We start from the raw sequence: 16281 nt of genomic DNA on the forward strand, positions 1-16281 counted from the left end.
TTGGTAATGTCACAGCATGGGAGATGGGTGGTCTCGTAGGGTGTCTTGCATTGAAATCTGCTGCAATGACCTGGTTATCTGCAATGACCCGGTTACTGCGTTCACCAGATATCAACACAATTTCGATCCGCTCCTCACGTGTTAACCTCTTCGACATGTCAATGGCTGTGAACAAAGAGAAACTTGTAAATAACTCATGAAAGAATAAAGTTACGTTGAAACCAAGCACACCATTGTTTTTCTTGTGACATTATGTACATATATGTACTGTGTATTTACTGTAGTGTCTGGGTTTCCTGAGGAGGAGGAGGAGCCGGAGAAGGTGGCTGTGATTTCTGGCATTTTGGCGCCCCCTGGTGGTCGGAGCTGCCCCAGTGTTTCACAGATCGCTCCGCTCCTTCTCGTCTTCCTCCCGCATCTGCAGCGAGCGATAACAAGTTTAGACGTCCCTGGTGACGCCGGTCTCCTCTTCCCGCCCAGTGCACAAAAGCCCTCATCTCAGTGACCCACCAAAGCCTTAGCCCATGTAAAATCCCGGAAAGGGGGAGGAGACAAGAAAGAAGTGGAGGGAGGCGTACAGCACAGCTGCCGCTAACAGGTTAAAGGAAGAGCACAGCAAGCTTCTGCTTTCCCACCACTTTCTTTCCATTTCTTGTCGCTCGAACTTCAGGGAAAACAGCCACTGAGGTGAGATATTTTTGTGTGAGTGTGTGCTGTTCCTCACCATATTTTAGCTCGAGTGTTTTTTCTTCTTCTTTCTTTTACTACGACGTAAAGACTGCTCACGAGGAAGGAGATGCTCGCGACCTTTACTTTAAGAAGCTGTAGGTGTTTTTCTCTTTAATAAGCTCTCATGGGAACATGAGAGGGAACTTTAATGACGTCTAAAGGGGCAAAAAAAAGCTTAATGCTGACATTTAGTGGCAGTTAGCTGCCAGTCTTGGGCTGACACGGGGCACACCCACTCCTTTTATTTTTATGATTTAGGTCTGAAATACTGTGCATCAGGGACAAAAGGGCCACGACTTTGAACCCAACATTGTCAGGATTGTTTTGGACCTCTGGTCTGTGTCTGGATATTATCCGTGAAGCTTTGTGTCGGGATGCCACATAGGGCACATTTACACACAACTTCGAGTCGCTCGCCTTGAACGCATGACCGATTGAAGTTAAAAATTCACGTTTGTGTTATTGTCGCTCTCTGCGCACCCTCCTCCAGTCCTGCTGGTTTCTATTACACCCACCCCTCCCCTTTTTTTCTCTTCTTCCCTTTATCCTTTCAGTTTCCCATAGAAACCGTGCGATTGCGTCGGGAAGTGTGACCTTATTTTTCTTCCTCCGCCCAGAAAAGCTCTGCACCATGTCTGCTCCTGGTAAGTGCCTAGATTTCACATTTATGCTGACTTTTGTTTGCATTTTTTTCTTTGGACGGAAATATGAAGGCGTAAGAGTGTTTTAAAAACGTGAGCAGTGTGGCGTACTTTAATAGTTTTAACACTTTGCTTCCATTACGTCACGCTTTGTAAAATGCTAGAAGTTTTCTCACACTTGCCCCGTTAGCTTTCCACTAAACCCAACAGCCTGAATAATGAGCACACTGTCCAGCCCACACAGTAGACTCCTGAAGGTGGGGGATGTTTTTTATTTTTTCTCCCCCAAGAAATTCCAGGAATACTTTTTTGAAAACACGTCAGAGTCTTTGGCCCAGCAGACTTCTCTTACTGAGTGGAAAAGGTGAAAGGTGCTATTGTTTGTGTATGCCAGGGCAGTGGATGCACCCACACTTTTTTCTGTTTTTTTTTTTTTTTTCTTTTCTATTAAATGTGAAGTAAAGAGAGGGATGTTGAGCAAAGGCAGACCACTAGCTTCACACTGTCTAACTTCCTTTTTTAACTTTCATTACACACAAATGGCACAAGAGGTTGTTTTCTGTCTTAATTGTAGTCCACAAGGCTTTATTACATTAATCAGCCTTTGCCAGCAGACTCGTGACTAAATGGGCTTTTCCAGTCACCTGGTCTTGTTCGTTGTGGTTGTAACGACTCAAAAGAAAGTAGTGCTCCACTCATGAAAGTAAATCTTTTTGGAATTTTTTGGCATTCAGACAACAATTCTAATGCCGAGACAGGAGAGGGGGGGGGGAAAAACAACACAAAACGTTGTCAGCTTTGTATTTATCCTTACTGCTGAGTGGGAATATCAAGTACAAACTGATTGAAAACATCATTTTATAGTTTACATGTATTCCTCACTGGTGACTGAGCCTGACCTGCACATAGGTGGTAAAGCAGTGAGGGGAGCATAAATAGAGCAGGGACAGAATCTGCATCGGTGATGGCGTCACTTCACTAGAAGGATCCTCCCGGGATCCAACCAGAGATCTTTTGCTTGTTAGGTGAATATGTAAACCAATACTAGTCATAATATTAAGTAAACATGGGGGGGAGAATCCTTCCTCTTTCCCAGGCAGAGTACTAGCTGTCATGTCCACCTCGTTTTTGAGTGTCTTTCTCTGGACAGGGTTTAATTAATAATTTGATGGAGGAATAATTTCAGGAATGCTTTTCTGAGTAGTTTCTCGCTTCTGGTTCTCCATCCCTGCCCCCGCCCTGTGCTTGTAGTGCTGTGGAGACACTCCCAGGGAGGATCTGCTTAGCTGAGCTCATGGTGCATTTTCACCCTTCCATAGGAGTCCATGCTCACTCACAAGAGGAAGTAAAATTTTTCTAGATGAGACTGTGGAAAGATCATCAGGCACTCCTGCAGCTGCCTTCCTCTCACAATCTTTTACGTGTGTGTGTGTGTGTGTGTGTGTGTGTGTGTGTGTGTGTGTGTGTGTGTGTGTGTGTGTGTGTGTGTGTGTGTGTGTGACCATAGGCCAGTGACCTTTAGAAAAGTTAGACTTATGTGCTTCAGGTAATTGCACGATGTGAATAAAAACCAGTTTGGCCAGTCTTGAGACCAAAATCCCTTATTGACATGCCATTCCATTTAAATGTGTATAGACCTTTTTTGTTTAGTTTTTTTTTTTTTCCATTACCAGTATACTCGCTGCGATTCACATCAAAAAGCACATCTGTAAAGAACATACAGTGCAGAAAAGCAGCTCATATATAACGTTCAGAGAGAAACCCAACGGGCATGTGGACGCTCTCGTCAGCAAAAACAAGCTGATCTAAATTTGATCTTTCTAAATTCTTTCTTAATTATGTCCTGACTGCTGTTAGAAAACGTCACAGCACACATACTTTCACATGACGGTCTGTCAGCAGGTGTGACTCAGGAGGCTCGTCACGTCATTTGTGTTAAGGCAGTGACTTTATGGTTTATGCTTCCTGTGTAGTAAAGTGAGCCATTAAGTAACCAATAATTTCTCTACGAGCAAAAATGTCTTCGGCTTCCTTTTTCTTTTCTTCTTTGGACAGTTCACAACTTTCCCCAAATGAATATCTGGTAAAGGTAAATTTTGTTTTTTGGGGGTCCCGTCATAAACTAGAGCTGTTAACCAAAGTCAGTTTGTCATTTATATTCCTATATAGATTTATATATTTAAAATAAGCAGAAAACACTCATATTGGAAAAGACTACAAACACGGGAAAGCGAGATTACAAACCTGTGTTGACCTTAAAATGAGTTTTCTGTGTGTCTCATTAATGCATGAGGAGCCCCACTTTGATCCCAGGTGGAGACACACATCTCCTGGTGTAGTAAAAAAAAAATCTGTCACACTGAAATATGTGGAGCTACCCTTTGTCAATAAGGGAGCTGCTGAAATCAACTTTAAATCACCATAGTAACCTTTGCTGTGCACGTAACCTGGTCAGAAGCAGGTTATGTGTTCAGTTTTGGTTTAAAATGGGCTGGAAGTGGCACATTTTTACTGATTCTTTTATTTACAGCACGTTGTAAGCGCGATACAGATTCTCTGCTGGCTACTATGTTTTGCACGAGCAGCTTGTAAAGCCGTATCTTGGCAAGATAGGGAATGAAGCGCAACAGTAAAGTTACAGCAGCTCACACTGAGCTTTGCAGTGTCAGAAAATCTATAAAAATGATTTGAGATCAGATTCTAATGTGTTGCTAAGTCTGTTTTACATGCATCCACATGTCTTTTATTAATTTATGGGATGTTAATGTTTATTATTAGTTAAATGTGTAGCTGTCATGTTAGGGGAAAAAAAAAAAAAAAAACTAGAGCACCATGCATGGTGCTCTAGTTTTGTTTTGTTTTTGTTTTTTTAATTTTTTTAAAAAAATTTTTCAATAATTTTTTCAATAATTTTTTGTTTCAATAATTTTCTCAAACTAAAATGTTAATTTTTACTGCTCTGTTTACTAAATCGCAAAATCAACAAGTTTCTGCAGCTTTAATCTCTTTTGTTTGTAACAGTGGTGAGTTTCACCATTAGGTTTTTATTATCATCGCCATTTATCATCATCATTTGATAATGTCTCTGATTGGTGTAGGAGACACTCACAGGGAGGCAGAAAACCCGGCTTAATAGAGGAAGTTAATAACCATCATCGTGATATTGGGGTTTTAGGTCAGGCCGGCTTACACACAGTTCTCAGGGCTAAAGGAAACAGTCCTCAGTAAAAGTATAAACCACCACCACGATGCATTAGACTTGCACTATTAAAATTTTCTACATTTTCTGCCTCTCCACCACACCAGATTTCTTTTTTTTTAATCTTGTCTGTTAAAATCATAGCAGCAGTCCTATGATAGTGAAACTATTAACATTTTTTTTAAACCTTTATTCTTGGAAGCAGGATAAGGGAAGGTGGTTAATAAAATTCGGCATTGATTTTCCATTATCTCTGACAGTTCACATTTTACAGTGGGGCTTATATGCTGTGTTCTAAATGAGGTCTGTACCATGGAACGAGATATGCGTGCGTGTGTGCACGACTGTAGTAGTGAGGGGAAATGTGTCTTTTTACACACCAAAGACTGATCGGTCAAAGCTGTATAATTTTGACCAATGTTGTTGTCGTTATGAAGTGAGAATGATCACATTTTTGCATTTTAAACAAGGACATTACAAAACCATTCGACTCAGTTTAGACGTTATTGGCATAACATATGATCATAAGGACAGCTGTGTTCCAGTGGACCTTGCAGTTTATCTGATAACAGCATTTTACACATTCATAAAAGTAAGCAATCCCCAGTTAGTCATTGTTATGAATCTTGTGAAAGTGAGTCCCATAGCACACAACAGAGGTGCAACTGGCCCTGTGTAGGGTCTTATGGCCCCTCGTGGCGTTCTCCAGGACAGCCACAGAGTAGGCTGGCTGCTAGCCTCTTGAGACTACTGTGCACTTATGGTTCTGTTGATTTAACGCAACAGCTGCTTTAAATAAGATGCAAACACTCTGAGAGACAAAGTTACATATCCCTGTGCTGACGGCGTCCGCTCTTCCTAACTGAAATCCTCACTTAATGTAAGAATCTTCAGTTCCTGTCCAAAAAAGTCCCCAAATCTTAGTTTTCACATCACATATTCAGTTTTTCCACCATGGAAACACTGACAATTGGTTTCCAACATATCATGGATCCAGTTTTTCCAGTATAGGTAGGTCATTACTGTTGTGTTGCAATCACCGGCCAATTAGCTCTGCCCTGTCTACTAAAAAAAAAAAAAAAAAAAAGGAAAGGGCGGATGATTCACAGCGTGCGCACACACACACACTCACACTCAGCAGAGAGTAGCTGCTTCTAGCGAGACACTCGGCGATCACTGCTCTCAGCTTCTGTCTCTGCTCTGACTGGAAGGTAAGAACCTGGAGACGACCAGCCGTGGTCAACACAGCTGGTCTATAATCCTAAACAGCAGCTTCAGGCTTTTGAGTCTTGTATCATTTTTATGTGTGTATATTTATATTATCATTCATACTCAGAGTTGATGGTGTCTTTTAGTTTTTTGTGCCCCATCTTACATATTACGGCTTTATTTATTTTCCTTGTATTCTCTGGTTGTTTTATGGTAAAATTGAGCTCTACTTTCTAAAGTTTGACTGTCATAGTTTGTACAGCAACAACTGAGCTCATGAATTCAAATTCAGTCAAATCAGACTGTCGGTATATCTGAACAGGTTTTGATTGTGTCTATTTTTTTTCCCCCTTCCAGTTTACCCAGGCGCTCCAAACCAGCCACCCTATCCCATGTCTCAACCCGGCGGAGCACCGTATCCAGTTCCTCCTGGATATGGAGATCCCAGTCAACCCCCTGCACCGGGCTTCAACATGGGCTATTCAGGACAACCTGCGGTCATGTACCAGCCAGCACCCATAGGGCCAGCTCCAGGCCCTGAATACGGTGGCCCACCAGGGGGGATTTCACCACCTCCTGGAGGTCCAGCAGTCCCCGTTGGTGTCCCACCTGGACTCGAGTACCTCACACAGGTAGGGCAGAGAAAGGTTAAACCAGTGCAGTTTTTTGTTGTTTTGTTTTATATGCTGTCCTGTTCAGCAGCTTTTGGAGTCACAATTATGATCTGAATGCACTTTTGTGCCAAACATAATTTGCTTTTCCAAGATGAGCTCTGAAAATTCACTGTAGGCTCCACTTGTTCATGTCTTTCTTTTATCTATCTAGTTATTCGTTCCTATTAGTGTTATATCAGGCATTACATTGTATGTTTAGTATTACAATATCCAAGCTGACAGGCAGATTAAAAAAAAGAAAAGTCAGTGCAGTCAGGTGATTTTTGAGAGCTACGATTGGTTCCAGTGTCTTCTTAAATGTCACAAATTTTTTTTTGTCACGAACTCTAAGTAAACTTTCTAACAATGACCGATGACTCAATTAATCCTTCCATTTTACTTGGAATTTGTATGAACCTGAAAAATTGCTGGCCATGTGCGTAACCCGACACAGTTCCTGGATCTGTTGCATGCCGAGTAGTAAGAGAAAAGGTCACATGTTTAAGACTGTAGTGGGTAAAAGTAGCGTTTTGTAGTTCTGTTGGCTCACCATTGAAATACTTGCAGTTTGCTGCACTTTTTGGTGATCATTAATCTCAACTAGGATTTGTGACACTAAAGTCAGTTTCCTTTTTAAAACAATATGTGAGGTCATACATCCTTTTAATTGTTTTTAGAAGGAAGAGACTTTCAGATTGCAGGATGTGCCACAGAGTTGCCTTTTTCAGTTTGCTTTCTCTCCTTCGGTTTTAGATTGACCAGATCCTGATCCATCAGAAAGTCGAACTCCTGGAAGGTGAGGCGCGCATCTTGTTGAACACAGAATATTTAATCCTTCAGCAGCTCATAGGCAGCTGTGTGTGAGGTTTAAAGCCTCTCAAGATGAAAACGAATGGAAGAAAAATTATATCTGCCCTTGAAATTCCTTACTTATCTTTACTTCATTGCTCACCGTTTTCCCTTCTCTTCTCCCAACCACGCCCAGCATTCATCGGTTTTGAGACAAACAACCAGTATGAAATCAAAAACAGTCTGGGTCAAAAGATCTACAAGGCCAAAGAGAAGAATGACTGCTGCACCAGGAACTGTTGCGGCTCTCTGCGCAGCTTCGACATGAAAATAAAGGACAACATGGACAGGGAGGTCATCCGTCTCATCAGGCCTTTCCGCTGCGTCTCCTGCTGGTGTCCCTGCTGCTTGCAAGAGGTCAGTCCACTCTAATGTTTCTGTGTTTGAGTAGAAGTGACTTGGCTAGTGTTGAAAGAGGTTAATGGAGTCATGTTGCATTCATTTACCACACCTAGACCAATATTGTTCCCGGTCAAAAGCATTTTTGGTGTGAAATCTGAGTACTCATCCATCATATCTGGATTATTGTATTTGATCTAGATGTGCTGGTTAATCTTTAGCTATATTAAATATCTGAAGAGACTCAAATAGGGAAGAATAAACTCTTTACTTTCTGTAGCACTCTGTTCGTAGTTTATGTTAAGATATACCTAATCACTTTTTTGATTAAATAAAGATAGATACAAAAGTTAGATCAGATAAAGACAAATAAATCAAGACATTGCAGTTTTATAAGGGGCAATGAAATTTTTTTAATGTAATGTAGAAATAAAGGAAAAATCTGAAGATTTTAAGAGAAATGCGAGCTCTGTAGTTTATTTTGTGACACTTACGACAGCTCATCTCCTGTTCAGGATTTACTTCTAGTCTTCAGGAATGTTTTTAGTGGAGCTGCTATACAAGTCTGATTTATTCCCCTGCCTCTCTTAACCCTGCTGGATTTAAAATAGTTTTTTGGGTGGGAAGTGGGCTAATTTACTGCTGATTGGTCCAGGTGACCAAAGAAACTGCTCTGAGTTATCAGTGTGCTCTGTCCTGGAACCAACCGCATGCAGATTAATGTTCTCTGCATTGACAGTCGATTGGAGCTGCAGACCCTGCCTGTATCATTAGTGATCATTGATGTGAAATTGGAGTCAGTTTGACAAGGACACTGGTATTTGCTTTTTATGCAAGTTTGAGTTTTATGGTGAAATGTACAGAGTGCACAGTGTAAGCAGTTAAAAGGAGGCTTCCAGTGAGCAGTCAATGCACTGTGGAACAGATGCAGACAGTTTTAATTTCTTGAATTTCCCTCAGAACATCTGGTATCAGATGGTTATTTATCGGTTATTTAAGACAACCTCTACAGATGTTATGAATGGGGATGCAATACATAAAGGCTGATACTGTTTGGTACCATGCTGTAAATATGCTTATTAAAGGTCTTGAATTCAACACGGGGAGACTGTGTGGACAGACTCGCTATGGCTTCTCTTGGAGATGATGTTAAAATAACTTTGTTTTTAAGCACGAGCTCCCTGCTCTTGTGGCTCAGATGCAAATAACATTTAAAAAAGCTACTTATCAACACATCTCTAACATATTTACAGCTTAGATTTAAATCACAAGGTTCTGGCATGGCGGGCTAGAGTCAGTATCAGCAGGAAAAGCCACGTCCATTATGTCGTCCTTCACATTTCAAAAGCTGTCCAGAGGGTCAGATCTGAGTCTTTGCCAGGACAATTCTGGCCCCCAAGACATTTGAATTCACCATAGTCTAGTGCATGTTATAGTGCATGTAACAGACATTTGATACTGCTACTTACAGCCAGACTGGAAGAAAACCTTAGTCCTGTGTTTAAAGTAATAAATAATTGTTAGTCTTTTCTCATGTAAAATACAGAGGCCTATCAGTTCTTCGTTCTTCATAACAACCTGCAGCCTCACAGTGCCAGTGGCTCATACCGTTGCCTTTCCTCTCTTTGTCTTGAGTTACTGTTGCCGAGTGGTTGCTGCTGACCGGTGTTTCAGTGCCTTTGTGTGCCACTCTGCTCAGGCAGGGTTTTGTTAAGACCATGAATGGCCCTTCTGTCTGTCCAAACTATCTCCTAGACTCCCTGATCCTTTGCCATCCGTCCACTGAGACCTTTTTCCCTTTGCCCTTGTGTAATCACATCGTTAGCGGTCTGTCTACAGAACGTTCCCAATGGTACAAATCTAAGAAGATATCCAATCATACTGCAGCTCTTGGTTTACTGCCCAGACAGGAACCATGTGAGATGCATTCCCTTTGTTTACATGGTTTAACAATCAAGCAGTCAGCCTCACTTACCATTCCTGCTGTCCAGCGTGACACCGCGTGACGTTTTATTTATAGCTGTCAGTGTCCAGGAAAGAGAGCAAACCAAGCTCTGTGAAATGGCTTTCTAATTTTGTGCTAACTATGTGACCAACAGATGGAGGTCCAGGCTCCACCGGGGACCACCATAGGGTACGTCAAACAGGACTGGCACCCTTTCCTGCCAAAGTTTTCCATCCAGGGAGCAAACAAGGAGACACTCATGAGACTGGAGGGGCCCTGCTTTGCCTGCAACTGCTGTGGAGATGTCAACTTTGAGGTGAGCTCAGAGGCTCGTTGTTTGTGGGGGAAACCGAACTCTGAGTAAATTTCATCCATCAGCCAACAGTGATTTGTTACAGATCCACTCAGATAATCTAAACAGGACTGGTAACAGTCACAGAGATGTTGATGATGGTTTTAATTAAGTCAAAGGAATAGTTGATAGTTTTGGAAAACACTTTCTATTCACTTTATTGTAGAGTTTGGTGAAAAGGTTGATACGACTCTTATCTGTCCATAAAATATGAGGGTACACCTCGAAGTCAGGCTACTATCCAGCCTGTGCAATGAAAATATTAAATCTTCCTATTAGTCTCACTTCCTGGTTTCCCACATGACATCCTGCACACATTACTTGAGAATTGACATGATACAACTACTGGCTGCAAGTGGTTGTGATTAGACGCAGGGGAAATGCAATTGTAGGTAGGCTAAAGCAGCTTAAACAGCAGATCAGGTCAGCTGATCTGCCAGGATTGCAGCAGAGCTTGATTTTTGTCATCTGTTTGCACAAAGGTTGTGCTTGAGATTTTCTTTATTACGTAATCTTCTTGTGTCTTGGTGAGCTTGCTTGTCAGTATTTTCTCCCACTCGTCCAGTTACTTTTCCAACACTAAAGAGCATTCATGGAAACACATTTTTCCCATTAGTTTGACACCAAGTGAATGATCCTTAGTGCTGCTGGTGGTCAGATTGTGTTACCTTTCATACAGAACCAAAACAGCTGTTTTATCTCCTGGTAAGTGCATGTTATGCTTTTATTTCTCAGCAAGAAGGCAAGAAAATTTTAAACAGCAGCAAGGCTGATGTTGTTTCCATTGTTTAAAGAAAGCGTGTGCGACAGGATTAACAACTTGTGATGAACGCTGGTATTGTTATTTTTTTTGCAGCTGAAGGGGAAAGATGGTGGCACACCCATTGGTCGCATCAGCAAGCAGTGGAGCGGCCTTTTGAAGGAAGTCTTCACTGACACAGATAATTTTGGCATCCAGTTCCCGCTGGACTTGGACGTGAAGATGAAAGCTGTGCTGATGGGCGCCTGCTTCCTCATCGTAAGTCCCCAATCTAGAAGAACATAGTTGATTTTGAAATATGTGGTGTGTTGTTGAATAAAATAATTCATTACTTTTAACGTTGCTTTGCAGGATTTCATGTTCTTTGAGAAAGTCGGAGAGGCCAACCAGCGCAGCAGTGTGTTTTCATAACAGAGGAAAGGGGAACCGTGGGGGGGCGGCCTATGATGAAGGTGTTTTCCTGTTATGTAACATTTGTAATTGTTTTGTTCATTTGTTACCAGTCCCATAATCCATTTATATACACATACAACTCATTGTGAGTGAATAAACTCTTGATTAGATTTAAGACTTTGAATCTCTCCAAAGTCAAAGACTGAAATTTTCAGTGTTTCTGTACAGTCTGTAGATGTTTCACCTCTTTTTAAGCACATCACTGTATTCATAGCAAGCAATTTACGCTACCAAATTTAAACTGGGAAACAGGTGTGGACACGCATCCTTTTGAATGTGTTTTGCTGCACTTGTGTTCACATTTCATTTCTTTCTTCTTTTTTGTCACCATCAGTTTGTCTTTTATTGTTAGTAATTTTATGTGCTTGCTCGAGTTTTATAAAGATATAACAGTATATCTAGTAGAAGTACAATACTGTTTTGTAGAAGATGTATTCATTGCTTTGCCTTCATTTATCCAGTTAAATGGTGGCAGAGTCGATCTGTCAGTCCATTGCTTTGGTATGATGATCATCATAATCTGTGTACAGATATTTTTTTAATTTAAAAGTTGGCTTTTGTTTATTACTTTGGTGTATGCTCTACCAAACTTATTACATTCCTTTGAGCCTCCACTGTAGGCTGTATTTAGTGTTAATCAGCAAGTGTTGGCATGCAAAACACACTAAGATATGATGCTTGACATGGTAAGCCTCAAACCTGCCTTGGCTTCATTATATCAATGTCACTGTGAATATCTTAGCACAGGGGTGTCAAACTCAAATACACAGTGGGCCAAAATTCAAAACTGGAACAAAGTCGCAGGCTAACATTAATATTTATTGAAAAAAAAAAACTTCCTCCAGATATAAGAATGAATCTTTTCTTATGGACTCAAATAAGTTTTGCTGGAAAACTGAATATGGAACAAGCAAAGCTCAATACTAAACAATATATATATTAGCTGTATAATACCAGTAGGCCAGCTCTGATAGTAATTTGGTATGGCTTCGCGGGCCAAATGTAATTAGGCTGCGGGCCAAATTTGGCCCACGGGCCAGAGTTTGACACCTATGTCTTAGCATAAGCATTTGGCGCTAACCACTTGTGGACCAGAGTTCCACTACACAGAGCCACTAGCACAGCTTTTAATCTTTTTGTCACTTATCAGAAGCCATATAGAAAACCTCGACGTTAGCCACGGGAATCCCGCTCTGGTTGTTTAGCTCAGGGTGGCATCATGTGCAAATGTTAGCGTGTAAATACACTGAAGTATAATTGCAGATATGCTAATCATTAAACCTGCCTGACATTATTTTATCATCCATGTAAATAGTTTATCTTTAAGCTCAGTTTGGGCTAAATGCTAACTACAGCCAGGAGGTGCATCACCCTAAGTCTTTTTGTCATTAACTAAAGCTTATGGGAAACATTTAGCCACAGTAAACTGGCTGTTTAGCATTTAGCCCACATAAGGAAGTGACATCGTACTAGCATGTAGACATGCTAACTTAGATGGTTGAAATGGCAAGCATCTTAACTACTAAACAACCTGTTAACATGTGCCACTGTTGAGGTTTTAGCATTTAGCCCAAAGCTCTACTGTGCCTACGTACAGACAGTACCTGCCTTGTCCTAATTGTGCAGTTAGTTGACTGCCTTACAAAAAAGTCTGAACTAGTTAGCCGCTGTCACTTGTTTAGGGATGTGTTGCCTTTATTGGTGTGAAGTTGTGAATCACACATTTTTACCAAAGTGCACTCTTTCTATTCAGCAACATGTCTTCAGCCATGGTGCATGATGCAAAGCTGTTGCACAGGCTTTACTCTAAATGATCCTGTGCTCCCTTTATGGAGTTTGGTGGTTGCCGGTGACACCTCACCATCCAGTTTCCTTCACATACCACTGTGTTTGAACATGTGCCTGCGTAATGACATAGGGGAGAGAGAAAATGCAGGCTGAGGGAAAAATTTAAAAGCAGATGTTGAGGTTAGTGAGCATTGATCTGGCCTCAGAATGGTTGGAAAACCCCACAGGCAAAGCTTGCATGAAACACTGTAGTTCCTAAGTCCCTGGAAAGAGTTGGTGCAGTTATTACTGCTGGTACAGAGAACTAGAGAGGAGACCAGAATCTTAACTGAATCAATTGACTTGTTTTTTCGTTTTGTTTTTTTTAATTTGGTTGCTTTGCTCTACAGTGTTTGATAGATGAGAGGTTAATGTTGCACTTCTGTGTTTAATAATCACTCTTGTTCTGGGCATGCCTCCAGCGTGAGACCTGGTTGCCACAAGTGCTTTCAAATCCAGCTAGCTGTTTGCCATCACCAACCAAATGTATTGTATGTGCATGCATAAATATATGTATATGCTGAGTGGCCAGTACTAACCAAAGCATGTACAGTTGATTTAAGTTGTGCACTCACAGTTTACTGTTCCTCTGGAGGCTTTTTTTTTTTCTTCTATCATATATGTGCAGCTGGGAGGGGCTGCAACAGGTTTCCTGTGTTTTTTTATCAAAAATGTTTTGTAACACTTTTCTTGTGATTGGACATTTTTACATATACAAGCAACGATGTATTTCTCAAATAAACAAATGCAACGATAAGCCTTTATTAAAAGCACAATCGTCTCTTGTTTTTCTGCCCACGTGATGCTGCAGGAATATCTGGGGAAGGTGCTCTGTTGTTGGCCTAAATGTGGACCATCTGGTTGCACTTGGAGAAAATGAGCTTTGGTTTAGTAGGGGAAATCTAGTCCCTCATGCTCCGCCTCAAAATGAGCTCCATTCAAATCGTGCTTTAGCCAATTTTATTTTTTTTAACTGTTGAATGGCATCCTCACTTCAGTCTGAACTTTCTCTACTATTTGTCTATTAACAGAAAGTTATTTATATCCATGCCGTTGTTCAGAAGCATGAGTGAAAGACAACAGCAGTGCTACTGGGTTAGATACAAAATCTGAGTGCTCCATCTCCTGGGAGCATGTGAGATGTTCATGTATAGTATTTCAGAACATGTCTGCACATGTCCGTCCATCCATCCCTCAGGAACACTGAGGCATGGCTTTGGAGTTTGTTTTCATACATGATCACCTAATATTTTACCTGCTATTGCTGTGCAAATATTTAAACCAGTTGTAGTGTGTCGGTGTACACAGGGTCAATCTTAGCAGACAGTAGGACAAAGGTAAGAGCCTCTCTTAGAGAACTAAAGAGCCACAGAGCTGAGATCCTGTGTTCAGGCCACCAGAGACCAGTTTTATTTAACAAAGTTTCTACTACAATATGTACAAATGTATTAAAACAGAAAACCTATGGGCAAAAGACGTGCTATTTAAAACCACATCATGTCATCTTTCTTCTAAGCTGTTTCAAGAATATTAGTCAGTTTTGTCTTCGCCCACCTTCAGTATATGTAAACATTATTACTTTTTATTTTTTAATGCCTTTTTATATAGAGCATATATTGTTTTGATTTTCCTTGATGGCCATTTATATTTTACATGTATAAAATAGATTCCTATGGCTTATATTTTATCATTAGCTTCAAAAAACAGATGTAGGCAAGTGGGATTTTTTTTCTTTATTTGATGGTCTGACCTTTAGTTGCTGTTCAGCTCGCACTGGGTTCCAGTCATTTCATTGAAGTGCTTTATGAACCTCCTCCGTGGTCACGCCATGTACCGCCTCCATAACCTGAACAGAGAAATGAAAACAGCAGACAGTGAGCAGGAATACTGGAATTACTACCAACCAGACAAGCTGTAGTTTACATCAGTGTAAATATGGCCGCAATTTGTTCTTCTGTCTTTTATAGTGTTCAGTACATGTACAGGACAGAAGATGGATTTAGGCAGGGTGACATCATCTGTTGGTTTACGCTGTCACCATCTTGGTTGCTAAAAAGCTGATGTTGTGAGAAAGGCAGGTTGCAAAACCATTGCTCAATGGCAATGTGGGTAACCTGTGATTGAAAAAATTAGCCAATGAACGTGTGGCTTTATACCACAGATAATTCTCCGTTTTGAAATAGAATTTGACCAAGGCACCATTTTTATTCAATGTGACTCTCAAATGACTTACTATGACTTACTGAGCCTATAAACTCAGGAGCAAAGTGTTTGCTCACAGGAAGCTGTGTCCCCATACCCTTCTATATGACTGGAACTCGTTTTGCAACCACAGCTACCATCTGTTGGCCTTCAGATAGAATGTAGATTTGAGACACTTCCACATTGCCTTCATTTTTTCCAAAGCGGAAGCTATGCCCATGTTTTATACTGTGTATGGTTCAGTAATAGCCAGAAAAGGGTTTCTGCACAACACATGATGTTACAGTGATGTTGACCTTTGATTTTTTTGGTCATAAAATGTTTTCTTTTTATAACATAAGACATTTTTCAAGTGAGCACTTGTTTCCCTACAGGTGTTTCACAAAAACTGCATGAACAGGAGGTCTGACCTTCACTTTGGATCGAAATAATTTCAGTTTTATCACTATAAAGGCATAAAATCATGTTGATCAGTAGGAATCTCATCACTTGCCTGTGCAATGAGACCCTCTCTTTTGTTCCGGGGCATTTTCTCCCGTTCTCTTATTCGCTCCTGATCTCTCTCCTGCTGTCAGAGTACTCATCCAGCTGGATGGCACCTGCTCCACTCCACAGTATTGAGGCACCACGCTCTACCCCCGACAACCTGCTGAGGCTGGGGTTGTGTCTGGTTTAGATTAGAGATGGACCGATCCGATATTACGTATCGGTCCGATACTGACCTAAATTACTGGATCGGATATCGGAGAGAAATAAAAAATGTAATCCGATCCATTAAATATCAAAAAAGCACCTCACAAAACTTGCGACACGGCGTAACTCGGCTCATAACCGTAGCACGTAGGAGCAGTGTGCTCACGTGATAGAGCAGCTGTGTGTATTTGTAGCCTCGCTACCAAACCTGCATTTCATCTCTGAGGAAGTTATCCCAGAGAGAAGTAAAGCAAGTGTGTAAGTTCATCTCTGAATGTTTGTAAAGCATTCCCATGTTAAGCTTAACAACCGATATATGGAGCTATTGCCTCTTCTCTCTCCCTCCCTCTCCTGCTGCTACTTCAATCATGAAACTGATTAATGATCAGTTTCATTTCTGTCCGTCTCTCTTCTTTGTTTTTGGCCCACT

At 41.0% G+C, this 16281-nt stretch overlaps 1 protein-coding gene across 3 annotated transcripts; it reads left to right on the forward strand.

Moving 5' to 3' along the window:
* The first annotated feature begins 462 nt into the window (after positions 1-462).
* plscr3b (phospholipid scramblase 3b) lies at positions 463-11953 on the forward strand. Of its 3 annotated transcripts, XM_040009823.1 has the most exons (8): positions 466-687; positions 1284-1373; positions 6136-6410; positions 7185-7227; positions 7417-7637; positions 9719-9880; positions 10773-10934; positions 11028-11953. In XM_040009823.1, the coding sequence occupies exons 2-8, from the start codon at positions 1361-1363 to the stop codon at positions 11085-11087; spliced, it is 936 nt and encodes a 311-aa protein (XP_039865757.1). In that variant the 5' UTR covers positions 466-687; positions 1284-1360; the 3' UTR covers positions 11088-11953. The 3 variants fall into 3 exon arrangements, with proteins under 3 accessions (XP_039865759.1, XP_039865757.1, XP_039865758.1); XM_040009825.1 differs by lacking the exon at positions 1284-1373 and having other exon boundaries at positions 463-687; XM_040009824.1 differs by lacking the exons at positions 466-687; positions 1284-1373 and adding an exon at positions 4301-5780.
* The last annotated feature ends 4328 nt before the right edge of the window (positions 11954-16281 follow it).

Source organism: Simochromis diagramma, unplaced genomic scaffold (assembly GCF_900408965.1).
Source record: "Simochromis diagramma unplaced genomic scaffold, fSimDia1.1 OVJJ01000274.1, whole genome shotgun sequence".
Classification (NCBI taxonomy): domain Eukaryota; kingdom Metazoa; phylum Chordata; class Actinopteri; order Cichliformes; family Cichlidae; genus Simochromis; species Simochromis diagramma.

Excerpts from the sequence above, each read along its gene's own strand:
- plscr3b (XM_040009823.1), top strand. Across the intron at positions 6,411-7,184 it reads GACTCGAGTACCTCACACAG|ATTGACCAGATCCTGATCCA; the intron begins GTAGGGCAGAGA and ends CTTCGGTTTTAG. Across the intron at positions 9,881-10,772 it reads GTGGAGATGTCAACTTTGAG|CTGAAGGGGAAAGATGGTGG; the intron begins GTGAGCTCAGAG and ends TTTTTTTTGCAG.